Consider the following 20,868-nt stretch of genomic DNA (forward strand, 5'->3'; position numbering starts at 1 on the left):
CGGCAGGGCGGCACCAGAAGTCTGCTGGTGGCCGCCGAGGCGCGGCAGTTGATGGCTTGGGCCGAGCGGCATCTGCAATGCATAGCGGCGTCGCATATTGCGGGCGTGGAAAACGTTCAGGCGGACTTTCTGAGTCGCCATCGGCTGGATCCAGGCGAATGGGAACTCGCGGACGTGGCGTTTCGGAGCATTTGCGCCAGGTGGGGAACACCTGTGCTAGACCTGATGGCGACGTTCAAAAATGCCAAAGCGCCGCGGTTTTTTGCCCGTCGCCGGGAGACGGGGGCGGAAGGGGTCGACGCCCTCGCGTTGCCTTGGCCGACAGGGGTGCTACTCTGTCTTTCCCCCGTGGCCCCTCATCGGTCGGACGCTGAGGCGCATCGAACTTCACCCGTCGCCCGTGATTCTAGTCGCACCCGAGTGGCCGCGGCGGCCGTGGTTCGCGGATCTTCAGAACTTGGCGCTGGGGCCTCCCCTGCGGTTTCCGTATGTGCCGGACCTGCTACATCAGGGTCCCGTTTGTTTCGACCAGGTCGAATGCTTTTGTCTAGCGGCATGGCTTTTGAGAGGCGTAGGTTGAAGAAACGGGGTTATTCTGATGCGGTGGTCACAACGCTGTTGCGGTCGCGCAAGCCTTCCACGTCTCTGGCGTATGTGCGAGTATGGACGGTCTTTGAGACGTGGTGCCTGGCTCAGGCTATTCGGCCTACGCGGGCTTCGGTGCCGGAGGTGTTGCTTTTCCTCCAGGATGGTTTGGCGAAAGGCTTGTCTTGCAGTTCGCTCAGGGTGCAAGTGGCGGCACTTGCCTTGCTGCGCGGGCAGGTCCACGGGGTGGCATTGTCTGCACACCCGGACGTCGTTCGTTTCCTCCGGGGAGCTAAGCTATTGCGTCCTCCGTTCCGTTCTCCGTGTCCTTCGTGGAGTTTGAATCTGGTTCTGAAGGCCTTGTGTTCCGCTCCCTTCGAGCCTATTCGCGGAGCTACAGTGAAAGACTTGACGCTGAAGGTAGTTTTTCTCGTGGCTGTGGCGTCGGCGAGGAGGGTGTCGGAGCTTCAAGCCTTGTCTTGTCGGGAACCTTTCTTAAGGATTACGGATTCGGGGGTGTCGCTTCGTACGGTGCCTTCCTTCTTGCCTAAGGTGGTGTCGGCCTTTCATCTCAACCAGACGGTGGAGTTGCCTGCGTTTTCTGAGGATGATAAGTCGCTTCCGAATTATCGAGATTTGCGGCGGCTAGATGTGAGGAGAGCCCTTTTACGTTATCTTGAGGTGACGAACTCTTTTCGGAGGTCAGATCATCTTTTTGTCTTGTGGGGCGGTCCTCGGCGCGGTCAGGCGGCTTCCAAGACTACCATTGCTCGCTGGTTGAAGGAGGCCATTGGTTCCGCATATCTGCTGCAGGGCAAGTCTGTTCCGGTGGGGCTGAAGGCTCATTCTACGCGTCAGATTTCGGCGGAAGACATTTGTAGAGCGGCGACCTGGAAGTCGTTGCATACCTTTGCTCGTCATTATCGCCTGGATGTGCGTGCTCCGGGTTCCGGCGGTTTCGGGGCAGGGGTGCTCAGAGCGGGACTCTCCGGATCCCACCCTAGTTAAGGTAGCTCTGGTACATCCCAGGAGTCTGGACTGATCCGGGTACGTACAGGGAAAAGAAAATTAGGTCTTACCTTAGTTAATTTTCGTTCCTGTAGTACCACGGATCAGTCCAGAGTCCCGCCCGTCGAGTCTACTGTTCGGTATGAGAGTCCGGTCTGACGACGGTATGGTTTCTTTCTGTCCATTCTGTCTCTGTTGTCTCTTTTCTTCGTTATCGATGGCTCTGGTTCTGGTCCCATTTGGGGGATAGTTGAGCTGTTTCTTTGGTTGGTAGGTTCCTGTATATAGTTCATTTGTGGTAATTTTGGGGCTTCATCTGCTTTGACATTAAGTAAGACTGCCAGACTGTAGGTGGCACCAGCCTAGATAAGGCGGAGTTTTGTTTGTAAACTTCTGTCTCCATCTGCTAGAGGGGGGGCAAAACCCAGGAGTCTGGACTGATCCGTGGTACTACAGGAACGAAAATTAACTAAGGTAAGACCTAATTTTCTTTTAGACACTTGTCCAAACATCTCTTAAACTTTGCTATGCTAGTCATCTTGATCATGTTTTCTGGCAACAGATTCCACAGCTTGATAATATGCTGAGAGAAAAAGTACTTTATATGATTTTTAATCTGCTGGTTACCTTTTGTGGAGTGTCCCCTTATTTTGTAGTATTTGAAAAGACAAATAATTGTCCTTTATTTACCCATTCTACCCCATTCATTATTTTATCAACTTATATTCCTCTGCACTCAGGCAGGCCAATCCACACCTGTGGGTTATAAACTCCTACCAGCAAATGGAGACTGAGACAACTGACTTGCTGACGTCTCTGACATATAGCCCTGTCCTGACATCAGTCTCCCAGTATTCTCAGTCTCCAGCAGTTGGTGGACATGCATCTCCCTAGTGGGAATTGTCTGCTTTAAAAAAAAAAAATGGACAAGAAAAGAAAGAATCACCAAAAAAGAGCTAATTATTTTCCATTCAATTAAATCACCACAACAACAAGGAAAAAAGAACAATTGTACCACAAGGCTGTACTCAAAAAATTTTTTAAACTAAAATTGACCGTATCGGCAAGCCTGGCGACAAAACCCTGTCAAACATGAAACAGGGATTGTCCGGACTTCTCATCATTTACAGTCAACCTTGAAACTCTATTTTTTACTATACTTTTTTGGAATTTGATTTTTTAGTTGTTTTTTCAAATTTTTTTAAATATTTTCTATAAAATTTGTAAATCTAGAGCAATATGTTTCAATTTTAATTGCAGTCAAAGGGAACTCTCCTCTCATTATTGCCCACAAGTGTCCTATAATAGAACAGGAAAGTATTTCATACTATTTTATAAATATATTCAACATTGTTTTAGAGTTACTTATCTCATTTCGAATGAGCACTGCCAAACCTTCATCGCGGACGTGCACCGTCTCAACTCACTTCCGGACTTGCAGGAAACAGCAACCACATTGATGTACCATGAGCATTTAAATAGAGGCGAAATACCAATCAAAACCAAGGGGTGGCGGTCAGTCAGAAGAACCGACGTCATTGACGTCATTAATTGATCAGCTGTGAATCGCAACTTAAAGGGAACCCCGTCTCTGCTGTGCTTGACGTTGCCAACGTCCTTAATTACTCAGCTGTGAATCAAAGACTTAAAGAAAAAGTTAGAGAAAAACGTTCAATTCTTGTTCACCATTCAAACCTTTAGGTTGTAGTGTGTCTGAGTCTAGTCTAGTCTGAGTGTAGTCTAGTCTGAGGGATAAACTGGTACACTCGGATTCTTCGCCATTACAAATTAATATTGATCAAGGGAGACATCAACCTTGTGGTAGATGCTCTGTTTGTAATATCATGATGGATGATACGCAATTGATATTACAAAATCCTTCATTAACCATCAAGCTACGACAGAACACTACATGCACATCTATGGGTGTGATCTATGTAATCATCTGCCCCTGTCAAATGCTATATGTGGGTAAAACTATGAGACAGTTGAAAGTGAGAATGATTGAGCACCGCTCTAGTTTAAACACGAAACGGCTAAGTGCCCCTGTAGTTCCTCACTGTTTAGAAAAAGAACACTCTTTTGAAGATCTAAGGGTCTGTGTCATTCAACAAATATTACCTCATTGGCGGGGAGGGAATCTCAACAGGAAACTAATGCAAGCTGAGCAAAGATGGATTAATTTCCTAGACACACTACAACCTAAAGGTTTGAATGGTGAACAAGAATTGAACGTTTTTCTCTAACTTTTTCTTTAAGTTTTTGATTCACAGCTGAGTAATTAAGGACGTTGGCAACGTCAAGCACAGCAGAGACGGGGTTCCCTTTAAGTTGCGATTCACAGCTGATCAATTAATGACGTCAATGACGTCGGTTCTTCTGACTGACCGCCACCCCTTGGTTTTGATTGGTATTTCGCCTCTATTTAAATGCTCATGGTACATCAATGTGGTTGCTGTTTCCTGCAAGTCCGGAAGTGAGTTGAGACTGTGCACGTCCGCGATGAAGGTTTGGCAGTGCTCATTCGAAATGAGATAAGTAACTCTAAAACAATGTTGAATATATTTATAAAATAGTATGAAATACTTTCCTGTTCTATTATAGGACACTTGTGGGCAATAATGAGAGGAGAGTTCCCTTTGACTGCAATTAAAATTGAAACATATTGATCTAGATTTACAAATTTTATGGAAAATATTTTAAAAAAATTTGAAAAAACAACTAAAAAATCAAATTCCAAAAAAGTATAGTAAAAAATAGAGTTTCAAGGTTGACTGTAAATGATGAGAAGTCCGGACAATCCCTGTTTCATGTTTGACAGGGTTTTGTTGCCAGGCTTGCCGATACGGTCAATTTTAGTTTAAAAAATTTTTTGAGCACAGCCTTGTGGTACAATTGTTCTTTTTTCTTTTCTCCTTGTTGTTGTGGTCAAGAAAAGAAAGAAACAGATGTGAGTTCCTGGAGTGAACTCAGTCTGGGGCTCTCCATCAATTGAGTTGTTGAGCCTCTGTGCCTTGTCAGGTTTAGGCGCAAGAAAAAAAGGAAAAGGAATGAGGGAGCATGGCGGTGAAGGCTTGTGCCCTCTCCCCTACTTAGCCATTGGCCTGATTGTTATTTCAGCTGGTGATGGTCAGAGATCAGGTAAAGAACAATAAAGGGAGCTTCCTTCTCACTCAGGCAGTGTTGTGCGCTCAGTTTTTGAGCACGCTTTTTACGCGTCCAAACTTCTTTACGTGCTTAACTGGGTTCACAAGTTGTTCATGCACCTTGCCACGCTTTCTTCTAGGTATTTATTTTTGGGCACATTTTATTTTTGAGCTCGACGCATGTTTACCACAGCGATGGCGCTGGTAAGCAAGAAGCCTAAGCGTCTTCCTATTTGTGTTGCCTGTCATATTAGGGCTTCTCAGCCTGACCTGGCTCAGATGCTCAGGGAAGAGTTCTTTTCTCTTCCTCAGATTTTACTAAGCTTGGCTCTTCCCATTCTGATGATGGGTTGGTCACAGCCTTGATGGAGAATGCCAGACCTTGACTAGCTGCTCCGCTGGCAAAGTCAGTTGTGTGGGACCAGCTCCAGTTCCTTCTGGGCTTGGTCAGGACCCAGCTGCTTTTTCTTGGGTGGAATTTTTTTTCAAGGCTTACAAGCCTTTCTTCAGGCACAGTCCTCTGCTTCCCTCATTTCTGTCCGGTTGGACCCTCAGCCAGTGGATCCTCTCTCTTCCAGTCCTATACTTAACTGTCAGGGCTCACCTCTGTTCCCTGCGGGTATTCCCGACAGGAATCCGGATGGCACTGATAATGAAGTTTATCCTGATTCCCTGGAAGATGGGGAAATTCCTCCAGGGCTGAAACCATATCTAACCATGTTGTGGTTCCTTCAAAGAGATGAACTGCTGCCCCTGATTTTCCCAGGCCTTGAAACAGCTGGGTGTTCCTGATTTGGATGCTATGAAAGAGCCAAGGAAGAATCCCATTATGATTTCCTTTCGTAAAGCCTCTTGTTTTTTTTTCCTGATGATTTATCCCATCCAGGAATTGATTGATCTGAAATGGGATGCCCCAGTGGCAAATTTTAAAGGGGTTGGACATTAGAAGGCCTGTACCCCCTGGATCTGGCTGCGAGAGAGTGTTTGTGTTTTGCCAAAGTGGATGCTCTGGTATGTGCTATGTCTAAACGGACGACTATCCTCATAGAGGGAGGAGCGTCCTTGAAGGATATACATGATAGAATGATTGAGGCTATTCTTAAGCAAGCCTTTGAGGTAGTGGCAATAAATTTACAGATTGCCTCCTGTTGTGCCCTAGTGGCGAGGTCTTGTCTGCTTCTTTCTTGGGAGGTTGAATCTGGAGGAAATTTCAGAGCAGTTATGGAGCCTGCTTCCGCCTTTAGCAGACCCAGGCTGTGATTTGGTCTGGACCTTGGCCAGAGGAGTGGCTTCAATGATAGTGGCAAGGCATCAATTCTGGTTGTGAAATTGGTCAGCTGACACAGCTTCCAAAGCCAGTCTTACCAAGATGCCCTTTAAAGTAAGGGGTGAGTCTCCGGTGCCTCGGTTGCTGGAGGATAAGGAATAGATAAAGTGACCCTTAGAGGGGTCGCTTCCAGGCTTCCAAGCATTTTAGTCTTAGAGGGATGACCATTCAGCACACAGCCTTTTAATAGGTTTCAGTCCTTTCATCCCAGCAGCCCAAGAGAGGAGTGGGCTCAGGTGGAGAACCTTCCCGAGCTTCCCACTGAAGGTTTGCCAACCCACCTTCCGAAACAGGAAATTGGGGGACGTCTCTTTTGTCGGAGGCGGGTTGAGGTCAGTGGATCCTGGAGGTGATATGCGAAGGGTGTATACTGGAACTTTGCAGTATTCCTCAGGATGCGTACATGGTGTCCCCTTGCCACTCTCCGCAGAACAAGCAGGCAGTGGATTTCACGCTTCAGAGGCTCCTCAGAGGGCTGTGGTTCTGGTGCCCACATCTCAAAGTATGGGGCGATATTCCATTTATTTTGTGCCCAAGGAGGGCTCCTTTCGTCCCATCTTGGATCTCAAGAGGGTCAGCAGTCACTTGAAGGTGACTTATTTTCGAATGCAAACCTTATGTTCTGTAATTGTGGTGGTGCAGTTGGGGGAATTTCTGACCACCTTGGATTTGTCAGAGGCTTACCTTCATATTCCCATCTGGTTGGAACACCAATACTCCACTTGCCGATGGAAATCTGCTCCCACCTCCAGTGGAGGTTGCAGGAGGATCATCTGAGAAAGGGTGTTCCCTTGTCCTCTCTGGCCTAGTTGGTATTCATGACAGATGAGTCTCCACGGTTGGGGGGGTCTCACTGTCTGGAGTTAACTGCCCAGGGGCACTGGTATGCTGAAGAGTCCCGCTGGAACATTAATCGCCTGGAAGCCTGAGTGGTACGGCTGGCATGCTTGCAGTTGAGCCACAGGCTGCGGAATCAAGCAGTTAGTGTGATGTCAGACAACGCAATGACTGTGGCCTGAATCAATCGCCAGGGAGGAACCAAGAGCCAGCAAGTGTCACAGGAAATAGACCATCTGGAATAGCTGGAAGGTCATCTGCAGATGATCACAGCCTCTCACATTGCAGGAAAGACATCATAACAGCAGACTTTCTCAGCAGAGAGTCTGGACCCAGGAGAGTAGGTGTTGTCAGCCGAGGTGTTTCAGCTGATGGTGGATCGCTGGGGGCCTTCTTTCCTAGACCTGCTGATGACTTCTCAAAATGTGAAGGTCCCTTGCTTCTACAGGCGCAGGAGAGATCCGCAGTCTCTGGGAATAGACGTGCTAGTACAGGTCTGGCCGGAAGACAAATTGCTTTATGCCTTTCCTCCGTTGCCCTTGCTGAGCAGGATAATTAGCAAGATCGATGGCTACAGGGGGCTAGTTCTCCTGGTGGCGCCGAACTGGCCCAGGTATCTGTGATATGCGGATTTGCGATGACTCCTGGTGGAAGTCCCCTTTAGTTTTCCATCGCACATGCAACTGCTTCAGCATGGACCAGTTCTTCAAGAGGATCTGACTCAATTCTGTCTTACGGTTTGGCCTTTGAGAGCGCGTGCCTGTTAAAGCGTGGTTATTCCTCTGCAGTGATTGCCACTTTACTCCGTGCTCGCAAGTTCTCCACTTTTTTGGTTTATGTGCGGGTTTGGAGAGTTTGAGGCCTGGTGTGAGGAGCGGGGTGTTCTTCCTCGTTCAGTTAAGATCCCTCTCATTCTGGATTTTTGCAGGGTTGGATTGAATAAAGACTTGGCCCTTAATTCCTTGAAGGTACATGTTGCAGCTCTTGCCTGTTTCACAGGCCTAGTGAATGGTATTTCCTTGTCTCATCCTGTTGTGGCCTGTTTTTTGAAGGGAGTGAAGAACCTTAGACCTCCCTTGAGGCTACCAGTTCCATTGTGGAGTCTTAATTTGGTGCTGGACATTTTGGCGGGCCCTACGTTACAACCACTATGTAGCCTTTCCTTACCGTTGTTTATTTTGAAGACTGTGTTCCTTGTGGCTATATGCTCTGCACATTGGATTTCTGAGTTGCAGGCCTTGTTTTGCTGGGAGCTGTTCCTTCGGGTGACTCTGGGGGCATTACAGCTGAGTACTGTTCCATAATTCTTCTGGCTTTTGCGATAGCAAAAGCCAGAAGAATGCTGGGCTGCATAGAGAGAGGAATATCGAGTAAGAAAAGGGAAGTGATTATTCCCTTGTACAGGTCCTTGGTGAGGCCTCACCTGGAGTACTGTGTTCAGTTCTGGAGACCGTATCTACAAAAAGACAAAGACAAGATGGAAGCGGTACAGAGAAGGGCGACCAGGAAGGTGGAGGATCTTCATCGGATGACGTACGAGGAGAGATTGAAGAATCTAAATATGTACACCCTGGAGGAAAGGAAGAGCAGAGGTGATATGATACAGACTTTCAGATACTTGAAAGGTTTTAATGATCCAAAAACGACGACAAACCTCTTCCATAGGAAAATAATCAGCAGAACCCAGGGGTCACGATTTGAGGCTCCAGGGAGGAAGATTCAGAACCAATGTCAGGAAGTATTTCTTCACGGAGAGGGTGGTGGATGCCTGGAATGCCCTTCCAGAGGAAGTGGTGAAGACCAGAACTGTGAAAGACTTCAAAGGGGCATGGGATAAACACTGCGGATCCATAAAGTCAAGAGGCCGCCAATGAAGAGTGGGTGACTTGCCAGAATGATGGCTATTGACACAATACCCTTATTAAATAAACATACACATGCTTACTGTGACTCCTACATTGCTTTAAGCTTCAACAGCAAGAGGTAATGGAAAAAAGGATTTGCACTCACAAGAGGGGAGTAGCTGGCTTGTTACGGCGGTTACTACCCCAAACCAAATATGCCTGATACTTCACTTTCAATGCATATACAGCATAGCTCTCTGCTTCAATGACAGGGGAGAAGAATAACTGATACTTCACACATCCAGCAGAGCTCTCTGCTACAACGGCAAGGGAGAAGAAAAAGGGTTCGCACTCAAAAAGCGGAGAGTAGCTGGCTTGTTACGGCGGTTACTACCCCAAACCAAATGTGCCTGATACTTCACTTTCCATGCATATCCAGCATGGTTCTCTGCTTCATCGGCATGGGAGAAAGACTGATACATCACGCATTTCCAGCATAGCTCTCTGCTTCAACGGCAGGGGAAAAAAAACAAACCAAAAACAAAAACAAAAAACTGATGCTTCACGCATATCCTGCATAGCTTCAACGACAGGGGTGAAGAAAAAAAAAGGATTCGCAATCACAAAGCGAGGAGTAGCTGGCTTGTTACGGCGGTTACTATCCCAAACCAAATGTGCCTGATACTTCACTTTCAATGCATATCCAGCATGGCTCTCTGCTTCAACGGCAGGGGAGAAAAAAAAACAAAAAAAAACCCAACAAGGGCTGTACAACATAGTCTAGGTAAAACAAATAAGCATGGGTGTAGCTTGCTTATCGCGGCGGTTACTGCCCCTACTACCCCTAACTAATCAAGCTAGATATTTCACTTGGATGCAGCTCCATCACTGCTCTCTACATTAATGGTGGGGGTGGAAGGGGAATAGAACAAGGAGCTAAGAGAAACAGATAAGAATGAGAGAAAAAATGTGTGAGGCTTGCTGGGCAGACTGGATGGGCCATTCGGTCTTCTTCTGCCGTCATTTCTATGTTTCTATATGTTTCATCCTTCTTGCCCAAAGTAGTCTCGGACTTTCATTTGAATCAGTCCATCTCCTTGCCATCCCTGGTTAAGGTTAGGGATACAGAGTTTTGCCTTTTGTACTTCTTGGATGTCAAACGATTTGTGCAGTATCTAGAGGTTTATGAACCTTTTCGAAAGTTGTATTGCCTGTTTGTTCTCCATGGTGGGAGTAAGCAGGATGCTCTAGCTTCATGGGCTACCATAGCTCATTGGATTAAGGAAGAGCCCTCAGCCATGTATGTGGATGCTGAAGCCGTTGCCTACTCAGGTTAAGGCTCATTCCACTAGGGCTCAGGCAGTGTCATGGGCGGAGGTTAGTCTGTCTCCCGTCTATCTGCTGAGCTGCAACGTGGTCCTCCTTACACAGGTTTTCCAGGTTTTATCGTCTGGATGTGCAGGAGGATGCAGCCTTTGCATGTGCGGTTTTGTCTGGACCGCAGGCAGCCTCCCACTCTGTTGGAGTAGCTCTGGTACATCCCACGGGTCCTGAGTCCATCTGTCTACATGCTAGGAAATGGAGAAACTACTTACCTGATAATTTCGTTTCCCTTAGTGTAGATAGATGGACTCAGCTTCCCACCCTTGGCTACCTCATGAGTGTCAGTAGCCCTCCTGTGGGGCTCTGGGTCCCAAGAGATTACTGGTAAGTATGATTGGCTGAGTACAGTTCTGGTTACCTGTTTTTAATCGTTTTTTGCTAGTTTGTCCACAGTTGCTTTTAAAGAACAGAGTTGATTTGATTTGTATCAAGAAAGTCGGTATATAAAAGCCTTAAATACAGAGAATACTGGCAAGCTGGGGTCACTGCAGGGTTATGTATACTGTGATGTCAGCTTGCTCCATCTGCTGGCAGGGGAGCATAAACCCACTAGTCCTGACTCCATTTGTCTACACTAAGGGAAACGAAATTATCAGGTAAGTAATTTCTCCATTGCCTCTTAAGATTTACCAACCATTCCTGCAGCCCATAGGCAATTAACTTTACCCCTTTTCCTAAGCAAGTAGTCTTTCTCGCTCCTGTTTGTGCTTCCCTTCAGATGGAACCAACTTCTGAGATTGACTCCATTCCTGTTGATCCATTCCAGAGGAAGCAGTCCATGTCAGCCATCCAGTACTTGGGGAATATGGCTATAACTAACACTGATCACAAACTGTTACCGAACCTTATGGCACCTATGTAAATGGACAAATTGTAGTATCATTACTTTTATGTGCCTTAATGTAAACCGTTGTGACTGTCCCCACCAAACAACGGTTATAGAAAAGCTTTAAAATAAATAAATAAAATATAACCACCCAGCTTTTAGCAGATGCTGTTCTACTATTAAACACTCTGGGGAAACACTTCCTGATAACCTGCCTCAGGCTGAATCAGCATGTTGCCCAGGCATAGATTCTGGCCCCAGTCCATTTGCTTCTCTTCAAGGGAAATCCAGTCTTCCTGTCTTGCTCCAAGAAGAACCTGCATCCACAGACTTGCTTCAGAAGGGGGTCTATATCCAACCTTACATACAAGAGAACACACTCCTTTACCCTAGCATCCAGAAGGAGGAGCTGAGTCCAGCCCATGTCCAGAAGAAGGAGCTGTGAGTCCAGCCCTCTCCCCACCACCTGGCATCCAGAAGGAGGAGCTGTGCATCCAGTTACCCTGGTACCCAGATGTCTTGAACCATCCCAGTTCTGGAGAGACTCTGGTTTTTAAGTTCTTCCACAGAAAAGTCCAGAGTCATTGCTACAGCCTTAAGGAAACCCTGTTTTAGATCTTCAACTTTCCATTCACCCTGTACCAGTTGTCCAGTCTGCAAAGGATCCTAAGCCAGGAGCCTTACTTCCTAGTCACGCTGTGCCAGTGATCCTGCTTTTCGGACTCTTACTCCAGGTGTCTTACTCCAGTTCCCTGTCCGCCCAGCTGAGGGCACCTGCCCAGCAGAGGACTCCAGCCCAGACACAGCCAGCTCAGATGCAGCCTGACCATCCAGTAGAGGGTGTCTGTCCTGATAAATCTTTCAGCCAAGCCTCGCCTTGTCTTCCCTGCCATAACCCCATGGAAAATGGGACCCAGGAGGAGGGGGGTCTGAAAGGGAGGGGTACTATTAGGATTTCACCTGCTATGCAGCCTTAACCTATCCTGTCTTGGACAACTGACACCTCCCCACCTGCAGAGGCCTCCAGTGAGCTCTGCTTTTAGCCACTAAAGCAGTCTCCTCATATGTCATCCAACCCAACTTGTGGTGCAGCCTCCTAGCCATCAGTCCTCGGTGAACCCTGTCTTTAGCCTTGCCAAGTTCTTCCTCCTCCTTCCTGCACCACACCAAGCCCCAGCACTACATAATCCAGCCTTGCCAAACCTTCCTGTCTTTGGCATGGAGTGTCCCTTGGATCATTGCCCTAGCCACTGTTGCCTTGCGGTCTATCCAGGCCTTGCCTTGTAGCCTCCAGGCCTTCTCACGCCTTGCCTGTCTTTGCTCTGTGGCCTGTTTAGACCTCTGTGGTCAGTGTTCCTTGTTTAGTGTGTCCTGTCCCTGCCTGTATCTAGTATAAGCTCCGGGCCTTGTCTGTATCCAGTACAAGCTTCAGTCCTTGCCTGCACTCACTAAGATGTACAGCCACCTCAGCCAAGCTCTACTGGCCCCCATTCCCAAGGGCTCAACCTATGGAGGAGGGGACTGGCTAGGCAGAAGACCATTAGACCAGCCCAATTCCTGACCTGCCATCTTGTGCCACTCCCCCGGATGGTGTAAATTGAGTCCAGTTCAGCCAATCCTGACAGCAAATCTGCAGGCTTCAGTTTCGTGTGTACGTGCATGGGCACAGCTGCACACCCTAGTGAGTTATCTATGGTGTTTTAGCAATGCATAGGAGGTAGTCCCTTTGTGAAGGATATGGCACCGGGGGTTAGAAAGCCTGAGAGGCCTCCCATGATGCAGCTTGCCTAGGCAAGTCAGGGTGCTTTTCACTAGAGTGCAGGTGGTCTCGGGGATGGAGACTAGACTGTGGTCTTATTCTGAGATTTGTTGGACAGCAGTGTGCTTCCTTTTACATACTTGGATGCGGTCTTCGTAAGGGTGGTATTAATAGGTGTATAGGCAGTCTCCTACCCATTTCAGGAGTAGTTTTAGTACATCCTGGTGTGGATTGGCCTGCATGAGTGCAGAGAGAGGTAAAATTATTCTTACCTAATAATTTCCTTTCCTCTAAGGAAGGCAGGACAATCCACAATTCCACTCTGGGCTCCCTACTGGTGGTTTGATTTTCAGTTTGTCCTTTCCTTCAGGGATGATACAGATTGTTTCTTGCTCTGAGTCTTTTAAAGGACTGGTAAGTGAGAATAAGCTTATGTAATCATTTATAATTATTTTGCCTGAACTCAGTGCTTCTGAGTTAAATGGAGATAACGAGTTGTGGACTCTTAAGTCATGTATCAGGTATAATCAGTTGTCCACACTTCGTTTTTCTAGAGATACTGGCAAGATGTTGGGGCAGGGCTATATGTCTATGATGTCAGCGAGTCAGTTGTCTGTCTCCATCTGCTGGTAGGGGTGCATAACTCACTGGTGTGCATTGGCCTGCCTTCCTTAGAGGAAAGGAAATTATCAGATAAGTAATTTAATCTTCTCCCACAGACCACAGGAGTTCAGAGAGAGGTGAAGCCATGTTTAAATTCCAGTGCCATTAATTCAAGGATTGTATTCTGTGGTGGCTTTGTATTACTGGTTCATGGTTTATTATCCTGTGCATATTTTTTTTCATATTGTACAGAATTGTTATATATGCAGAGGTAAAATCATAAAAGTTCAGCTTTGAATTCTACTTTTCAGATTCGTTTTGTTGACTTTGGAACAATCCCTAAGCTTATCCCACCACTGAAAGCTCTCTTTGCTGGTGACATTGAAGAAATGGAGGAGAGGCGTGAAAAGCGGGAGCTGCGGCAAATCAAAGAGGCACTTCTGATGTCTGAGAAGTTAAATGGCTCCCAGAACTCTGTTAGCATAACGCCATCCAGCAAAAAGAGGAAACATGAAGAGAATGATCAGGATATGGAGAAGAGTAAGAAGCAGCAAAAGGCCAGATGAGTCCATGGGACATAACATAAACCCTTTATTCATTACAAAGCCCTCATTGGGAGAAAATAAAGATCACATTTCTTTTTAGTGTGCCATGCAGGCTCTTGGATGCTCTGCCATAAGAGGAATTGGGTTAACCTTCATCTGAGAGACACTCTACTAAGACTTGTTTTCAGGATGTCCATAGTAAATATTTGAGAGATACTTATAATTGGTCTAAGAGCTAAGTTAACTTGTATATTTTGATCTTGAAAGCTTTATTGAAAATCTTGGGAATAGATTTTAGGAATTACAAAATTAAGCAATGACTGACAGCATTTTTCATTCAGTAATAGACAAGAAATGTGCATTAACTGGAGATTATTACTTTTATAATTTTTTTTAAGAAGCTTTTGTTGGTAATGTTTTATTTCAGTGTACTCCTCTACAGATAGGCTAAAAATAAGCAGCATTCAAGTGCCTGACTGACCTTTCAACAATAAATGACTCACTAATATATGAAAATTGGTTCTTACCTGCTAATTTTCGTTTCTGTAATACCACAGATCAGTCCAGACCAGTGGGTTATGTAACCCTACCAGCAGATGGAGTCTGAGAACAAAACCTTTGCACTGCTACATAAGAGTGCCACCTGCAGTCCCTTAGTATTGGTCTGTCCCCAAGCTCACAAAACGAACTAACCTAACTAACGGGCAAAGGGGTTTGGAACCAAACTTAACCGCAAATGCCTCACCCGCAACGAAATAACCAAACAGAAGACCTACTCGCCCCCTGCTCCAACCGGAGCATCTGCAATAGTATTCTAGGAAAGATCTTCAGAAAAGTCCTTCCTCACAAGGCAGTCTTTCGGCGTCTGAAAAGAGGGCGGGCTTCTGGACTGATCTGTGGTATTACAGGAATGAAAATTAGCAGGTAAGAACCAATTTTCATTTCCTGAACATACCCAGATCAGTCCAGACCAGTGGGATGTACCCAAGCCACTCTACACTGGGCGGGAACCCGAAAGACCCGCACGCAAAACTCGCTCCCCAAAAGACTATTCATCATTCGCCTGATCATCCAAGCAATAATGCCTGGTGAAAGTGTGGAGAGAGGACCAAACCGCCGCTCTGCAAATCTCCTGAGGCGACAGAAGTTGACACTCAGGCCAGGAGGTAGCCTGGGCTCTAGTGGAATGAGCTCTCAGATCCACGGGCACCTGATGCCCATGGGCAACATAGGGCGGAAGAGAGAGCCTCGTTAATCCAGTGAGAAATCGTTGCTTTGGAAGCCTTATCACCTTTCTCAGGACCCCCCAAACAAGACAAACAGATGATCTGACCGCCGAAAATCATTAGACACCTCCAAATAGCGCAAAAGGGTACGACGGACATCCAAAAGATGAAGCTCCCTTCCCTGCGAGGATTCATGAGCCCAGTCTGGAAAACCAGGGAGCTCCACCTCCTGGTTAACATAAAAGGCAGACACCACCTTGAACAAACTGTGCGGAGCGAGACTCTATCATCATAAACCCGAAGGAAAGGCTCCCGACACGACAAAGCCTGCAACTCTGAAATCCGTTATGCAGAACAAATGGCAACCAGGAACACAGTCTTCAAGGTCAAATCCTTAAGCGGAGCCCTGCGCAAAGGCTCAAAAGGAGCTTCACAAACCACCTGAAGCACCAGATTTAAGCTCCAACTTGGACATATTTGACGGAGAGGACAACGCAAATGTTTGATACCTTTAAAAAAAAAAACAAAAACGAGCAATATCTGGGTGCACCGCAAGCGATTGACCACGGAGCCTACCCCATAAGGCACCTAACACAGCGACCTGTACCCGAAGAGAATTGTAGGCCAAACCCTGCTGCAGAAACGCCAGTACTTATGGAATCTCTGACAAAGGGTCAAGTGAACGCTCGCAACACCATGCTTCAAAACGTTTCCAGACCCTGACATAAGCCATAGAAGTAGACGGTCGGCGCGCCTGAAGAAGAGTGGCAATAACTGGCTGTGAATAACCTCTCGCAATCTCCGCCTCTCAAAAGCCAAGCCGCAAGAGAGAAGTGATCCTCCCGATCCGAATATATGGGACCTTGGAGGAGCAGCTACGGTAGATGAGCCAGCTGAAGTGGACCTTCCAACGCTAATCTCACCAAGTCCGCAAACCAAGGACGACATGGTCCCTCCAGCGCTACTAGCACCACGTGGCCTGGATGCCGCTCTATGCGGTGCAGAAGTCGCACAATGAGAGGCCAGGGAGGAAAGGCATAGAGCAAGATCCCCGTGGGCCAAGGGCAAACCAGGGCATCCGACTCCACCGAGCCCACTTCTCGACAACAACTGAAGAAGCATAACGTCTTGGCACTGACCCGAGTTGCCATGAGATCCAACTGAGGTGCGTCCCACCTAGCACAAATAAGGTTCCAAGCTTCGGGAGCCAGCTCCCACTCCCTCAGATCGAGACGTTGCCTGCTGAGAAAATCCGCTTGCACGTTGTCTACTCCCGTGACATGCGAGGCGGCGATGCACTTGAGATGGCGTTCTGCCCAGGCAAACAGCAACCTTGCTTCCAGTGCCACCGCCCAACTCTTCGTCCCAACCTAGCAGTTGATGTAGGCCACCGTCGCTTGTCTGAGAATATCCGAACCATGGAGTTCTTGATAAGGGGAAGAAACACCCGGAGAGCCCACCGGACGGCCCTTGTCTCGAGATGATTGATGGACCAGGAACTCTGTCATCGAACAAAGGCTTTGTGCTGATTTGTTCTGGCAAACCGCTCCCCAGCTGGAGAGGTTGGCATCCGTGGAGCTAACTATCCAATTTGGAGGGTCCAGGTCCACACCCTATGAGGTTGCTGCATACCAGCCACCACGACAGACTGACTCTGGAATCGGGAAGCAGAGGCAATGGTACCTGGAACTGTTCAGACACCGGACTCCACCTCGACAACAGTGCATGCTGCAACGGCCACAAATGAGCAAAACGCCCACGGGACCAAATTCAAGGTGGCCATGGATCCCAGGACTTGTAAGTGATGCCAGACGGTCGGACTTCCGGAGAAGAAGGGCCTTGACTTGACCTTGCAACTTCGTTATACGGTCTGATGCCAGCGACACCTTGCCGTGGAAGGTATCGAAGAGCCGCCCCCAAGTAAACCAGCGACTGCGAGTGCTCCAAGTGACTTTTCTGGACATTTATGACCCAGCCGAGCAATGTCAAGGTGAGGAGTACCCTCCAAACCAGTCTAACACAGTCCTCTTGTGACTTCGCATGAATCAGCCAATCGTCCAGATACAGGTGAACCAGGATGCCTCCCTTGCGCAGAAAGGCCGCGACAACCATCATGACCTTGGTGAAAGTCCGGGGAGCTGTCGTCAGGCCGAATGGTGGAGCCTGAAACTGGAAATGTTGACCCAGAACCTTGAAACAGAGCAAGCGCTGATGATCCTGACGAATCGGGATGTGGAGATATGCCTCGGTGAGGTCTAGGGACGCCAGAAACTCCCCCTTGTGCACAGCTTGTCTCACCGTCCTCAAGGTCTCCATGTGAAAATGGGGAACCTACAGACACCGGTTCACCTTCTGCAAATCCAGGATGGGGCGAAAGGCGCTCTCTTTCTTGGGAACCACAAAGTATATCGAATACCATCCTTGGCCCTGTTCCACCAGGGGAACTGGAACAATGGCCTGGAGATAGAGAAGTCATTATAGGGTCCCCTGAACCGCCTCGCGCTTGGCCCGCGAAGCTACGCGAGACTCCAAAAAGTCCTCCCGGACCGGGTGAAAAAATTCGAGAGCGTAACCGTCCCGCACCAGGTCCAAAACCCATCGGTCCGTGGTAATCTTCTCCCACTCCACGTAGAAGCTAGACAATCTGCCTCAGACAGCTTGTATGGTGGAATGGGTGCCCCTGGCTTCGTTGGGAGGGTTTTCCACAACCAGCACCCTGGCCCGTGGAATCTCTGCCTGGACTCCGTCCTCCATGAAAGGACTGCTGCCTCCCCACCACCAGCCGGGACCCCGAAGGAGAAGCCTACCTCCCCAGTCGGAATCTACGCGAATCCCGAAAACGAGCTCGAGAAGGAAAACTTTCCCAGAGGATTTCCTATTCTCTGAAAGCCAGTGACCTTTGGTTTCCCCAAGCAACTTCACCATTTGGTCCAGGTCTTCCCCAAAGAGCAGCTTGCCCTTGAAGGGGAGGTTACAAAGTTGTGACTTGGAGGACAAATCCACTGACCAATGTCTCAACCAGAGCAACCTACGTGCCAAGACCGCGGATACCATGCTACGAGCCGAAGTACGAACCGAACCAAATCATATAAAGCATCTGCCACGTATGCCACCCCAGCCTCCAAACGAGTGGCCTGCAATGGTCCAACTCCCGGAGCACTCGACGCCACAGATGCCTCCTGGACCCAATACAAACAGGCTCTTTGCATAAGGCTGGTACACACCGCTGCTCGCAGACTCAAGGCGGATACTTCAAAGATGCATTTAAGCTGAATCTCCAGCTTGCAGTTTTGAATATCCTTCAGTGCCGCCGCACCAGCCAAGGGAATAGTGGTAGTCTTCGTGACGGCCGACACCGCCACATCCACCCTTGGTACTTTCAAAAGATCTAACACATCTTGCGAGAGGGGATAAATCTTTGCCATCGCCTTGCCAACCTTCAAGCCCGCGTCTGGTGCCTCCCACTCCCAGGTAACCAGCTTGCGCACCATCTTAGGTAGCGGAAAAGAGGACGTCGGACTCCGGATCCCATCCAGGACCGGGTTAACCCCCATCACTGTCAGACTCCTCCTGTGCTACCTTGACCCCTAATACCTCCAAAACCTGGGGAATAAGAGTCTTAAGTTCTTCTCTCTTAAACAAGCGAACCATGGAGGGATCATCCCCCTCCGAGGGCACCTCATCCGGGTCCTGGGTCGCATCATCAACATTCAATGGAGCCCCAGGTTCAGGAGCCAAGGGAAGTGCTGTGGGGTCCACAAAGATGGCTGTGCATCCATAAGTCCCTGGGACGCTCACTTCGGCAGAGGTTCTGAAGCGATATCTGTTCACGCTGCTCTCTTTAGGACCGCCTGCTTTCTAGCCAGGAAAGCCTGGTGCATCAGCAGCACGAACACCACACTAAACTCCTCTGGATCCACACCACCCTCGGCCGAGGGATCCGGGAGGCCAGTATCTATCCCCACTGAACCATCCTGATCCATGGGGGAAAGAACAGGAGGGGGCTTCCTGTCCCGCGACTCCTGACACGGTTGGCATCTGGAGGATCTGAGGCCATGCCTACCAGCCCTGACCCCTGAAGAAGGTCACTCCTGCCCAGAAGAACAGGCAGGGCAGAGAAAATCACCCCCAGCGCTTGGCTCCACACACATGGCAGGCCGCCATCTTGGCTCGAGGAGGCATACCCCGATCTGCAGCACCACACAGCTGCCGAACAAAAAGCAAAAATCTGGCGAGAAAATAGTCTTCTCAGTCAGGGGAGCTAAAAATAACCACTCCCCTGCAAAAACGAAGGTCTGACGCCCGACGGAGCAGGAGAGAATCGCGATGCAAAGAGAAAAAACACGCGAAAACACTCTCCTCCCCTCTCCTGCCGACTTACCCGGAGCTCCGGGAGGTCGACAAACGCTGGGGCTCAAGCTCTCTCCACAGCCCAGCTGCCAGCAACTGCACTGCCCGTCCTTTTACAGACTCCACCTACCTGGAGGAAGGCCTTTCCCTAACTTCTATTTCTCTTTCTTTTTTCTTTTTAAACAAACTTTACTACAATGGCCTAGGAGCCACAGGGAGCAGAGGAAGAAGAGCCGCTGCAGTGGCTGAGGGAACCAGGAGCCCCTGGTTGTCGAGCCACTGGACCGCTGCAGGTGAGACACTGATAGGGGTGTCCAAACTCCCGGATGCCTGACTTCTCAGAGGTATGGCCAACGAAGGTGCCTAACACCTCTGGAAGCAGCAGAGCTAGCTAACCTACAACTTTCCCTAAACTATACTTTCTGTCACTACGGTAAATAGCTAACAGACTGCATGAATGCAACTCTACCATCTGCTGGAGTCAGAGAAATACTGAGGGCTGCAGGTGGCACTCTCGGTGTTATAGCAGTGCCCAAAGTTTTTGTTCTCCGACTCCATCTGCTGGTAGGGATGCATAACCCACTGGTCTGGACTGATCTGTGTATATTCAGGTACAAAGGTTTTTCAGTGCTTCCAGTCTAGTTAGAATGGTTGTCACAGGAGTATATGGTATCAATTCCAAACACAGCCAAATAAGAATACTTTGGGGTAAAACATTCAAATCTCTAAAATATTACATATCACTGAACTACAGAAGAAAATATTACAGAATGTTTTAATCTGTGGACAAGTTTATTTTTAATTAATGAACTCTTAAGCTGATGTGTGGGCCTTGTTCCTCAAGACAGAAGCCTTCTCTCCAAAGTAAAATTTGGAACATAATTTAATACTAATTTTTATTTTAATTGGGAAATGTAAGTATAAAATGTAAGATTAAAAATATATATATTGTATATACATATAGCAGGCAAACCTAAATATTTGTATATATTCTGCGCAGAATATATAAATTTTTTTTCTTCATTCTGGCCTTATTAAAGAGATTTGCTTTGAAGCATTTCTTGGGATTTTGTGTGGGTGTCTGGATTTTGGATTAAATTACTTACCTATTCAAACCCATAATCAAGGTGAGCTTCAATTCAAGTACAATAGGTAGGTCCCTGTTCAGAGAAGGCCAACAATCTAAGTTGGTATATGAATGTCTTGTCCCATTTCATTTCTAAGTAGCATGTATACCGGTCCAAAAAAATGCTTCATGTAGGGCTGCCCAGTTTCCACATGTTGCAGAATGGTTTGCTGGGATGTACTGACTAATATTTGTCTTCCAGTAAAAACTTTTAAGGTTCCAAAAAATTTAAGAAAATGTTCTGCGTGTATAGTATTTTTCACCTCAATGAACTATTAATAAAAATAGAATATCATTCTCCTC

The 20,868-nt window shown here is 47.7% G+C and overlaps 1 protein-coding gene across 1 annotated transcript in view; it reads left to right on the forward strand.

Annotated features, from left to right (window-relative positions):
* The window catches only part of ELAC2 (elaC ribonuclease Z 2), a 183,555-nt gene extending 163,057 nt beyond the window's left edge, over positions 1-20,498 (forward strand). The window contains exon 24 of the mRNA XM_029600234.1: positions 13,630-20,498. Coding sequence (XP_029456094.1) covers positions 13,630-13,884 — 255 coding nt within the window. The 3' untranslated portion in view covers positions 13,885-20,498. The remainder of the gene's footprint in view (positions 1-13,629) is intronic.
* Positions 20,499-20,868: the final 370 nt, after the last annotated feature.

The sequence above is a fragment of the Rhinatrema bivittatum genome, chromosome 4 (genome assembly GCF_901001135.1).
Source record: "Rhinatrema bivittatum chromosome 4, aRhiBiv1.1, whole genome shotgun sequence".
Taxonomy (NCBI): domain Eukaryota; kingdom Metazoa; phylum Chordata; class Amphibia; order Gymnophiona; family Rhinatrematidae; genus Rhinatrema; species Rhinatrema bivittatum.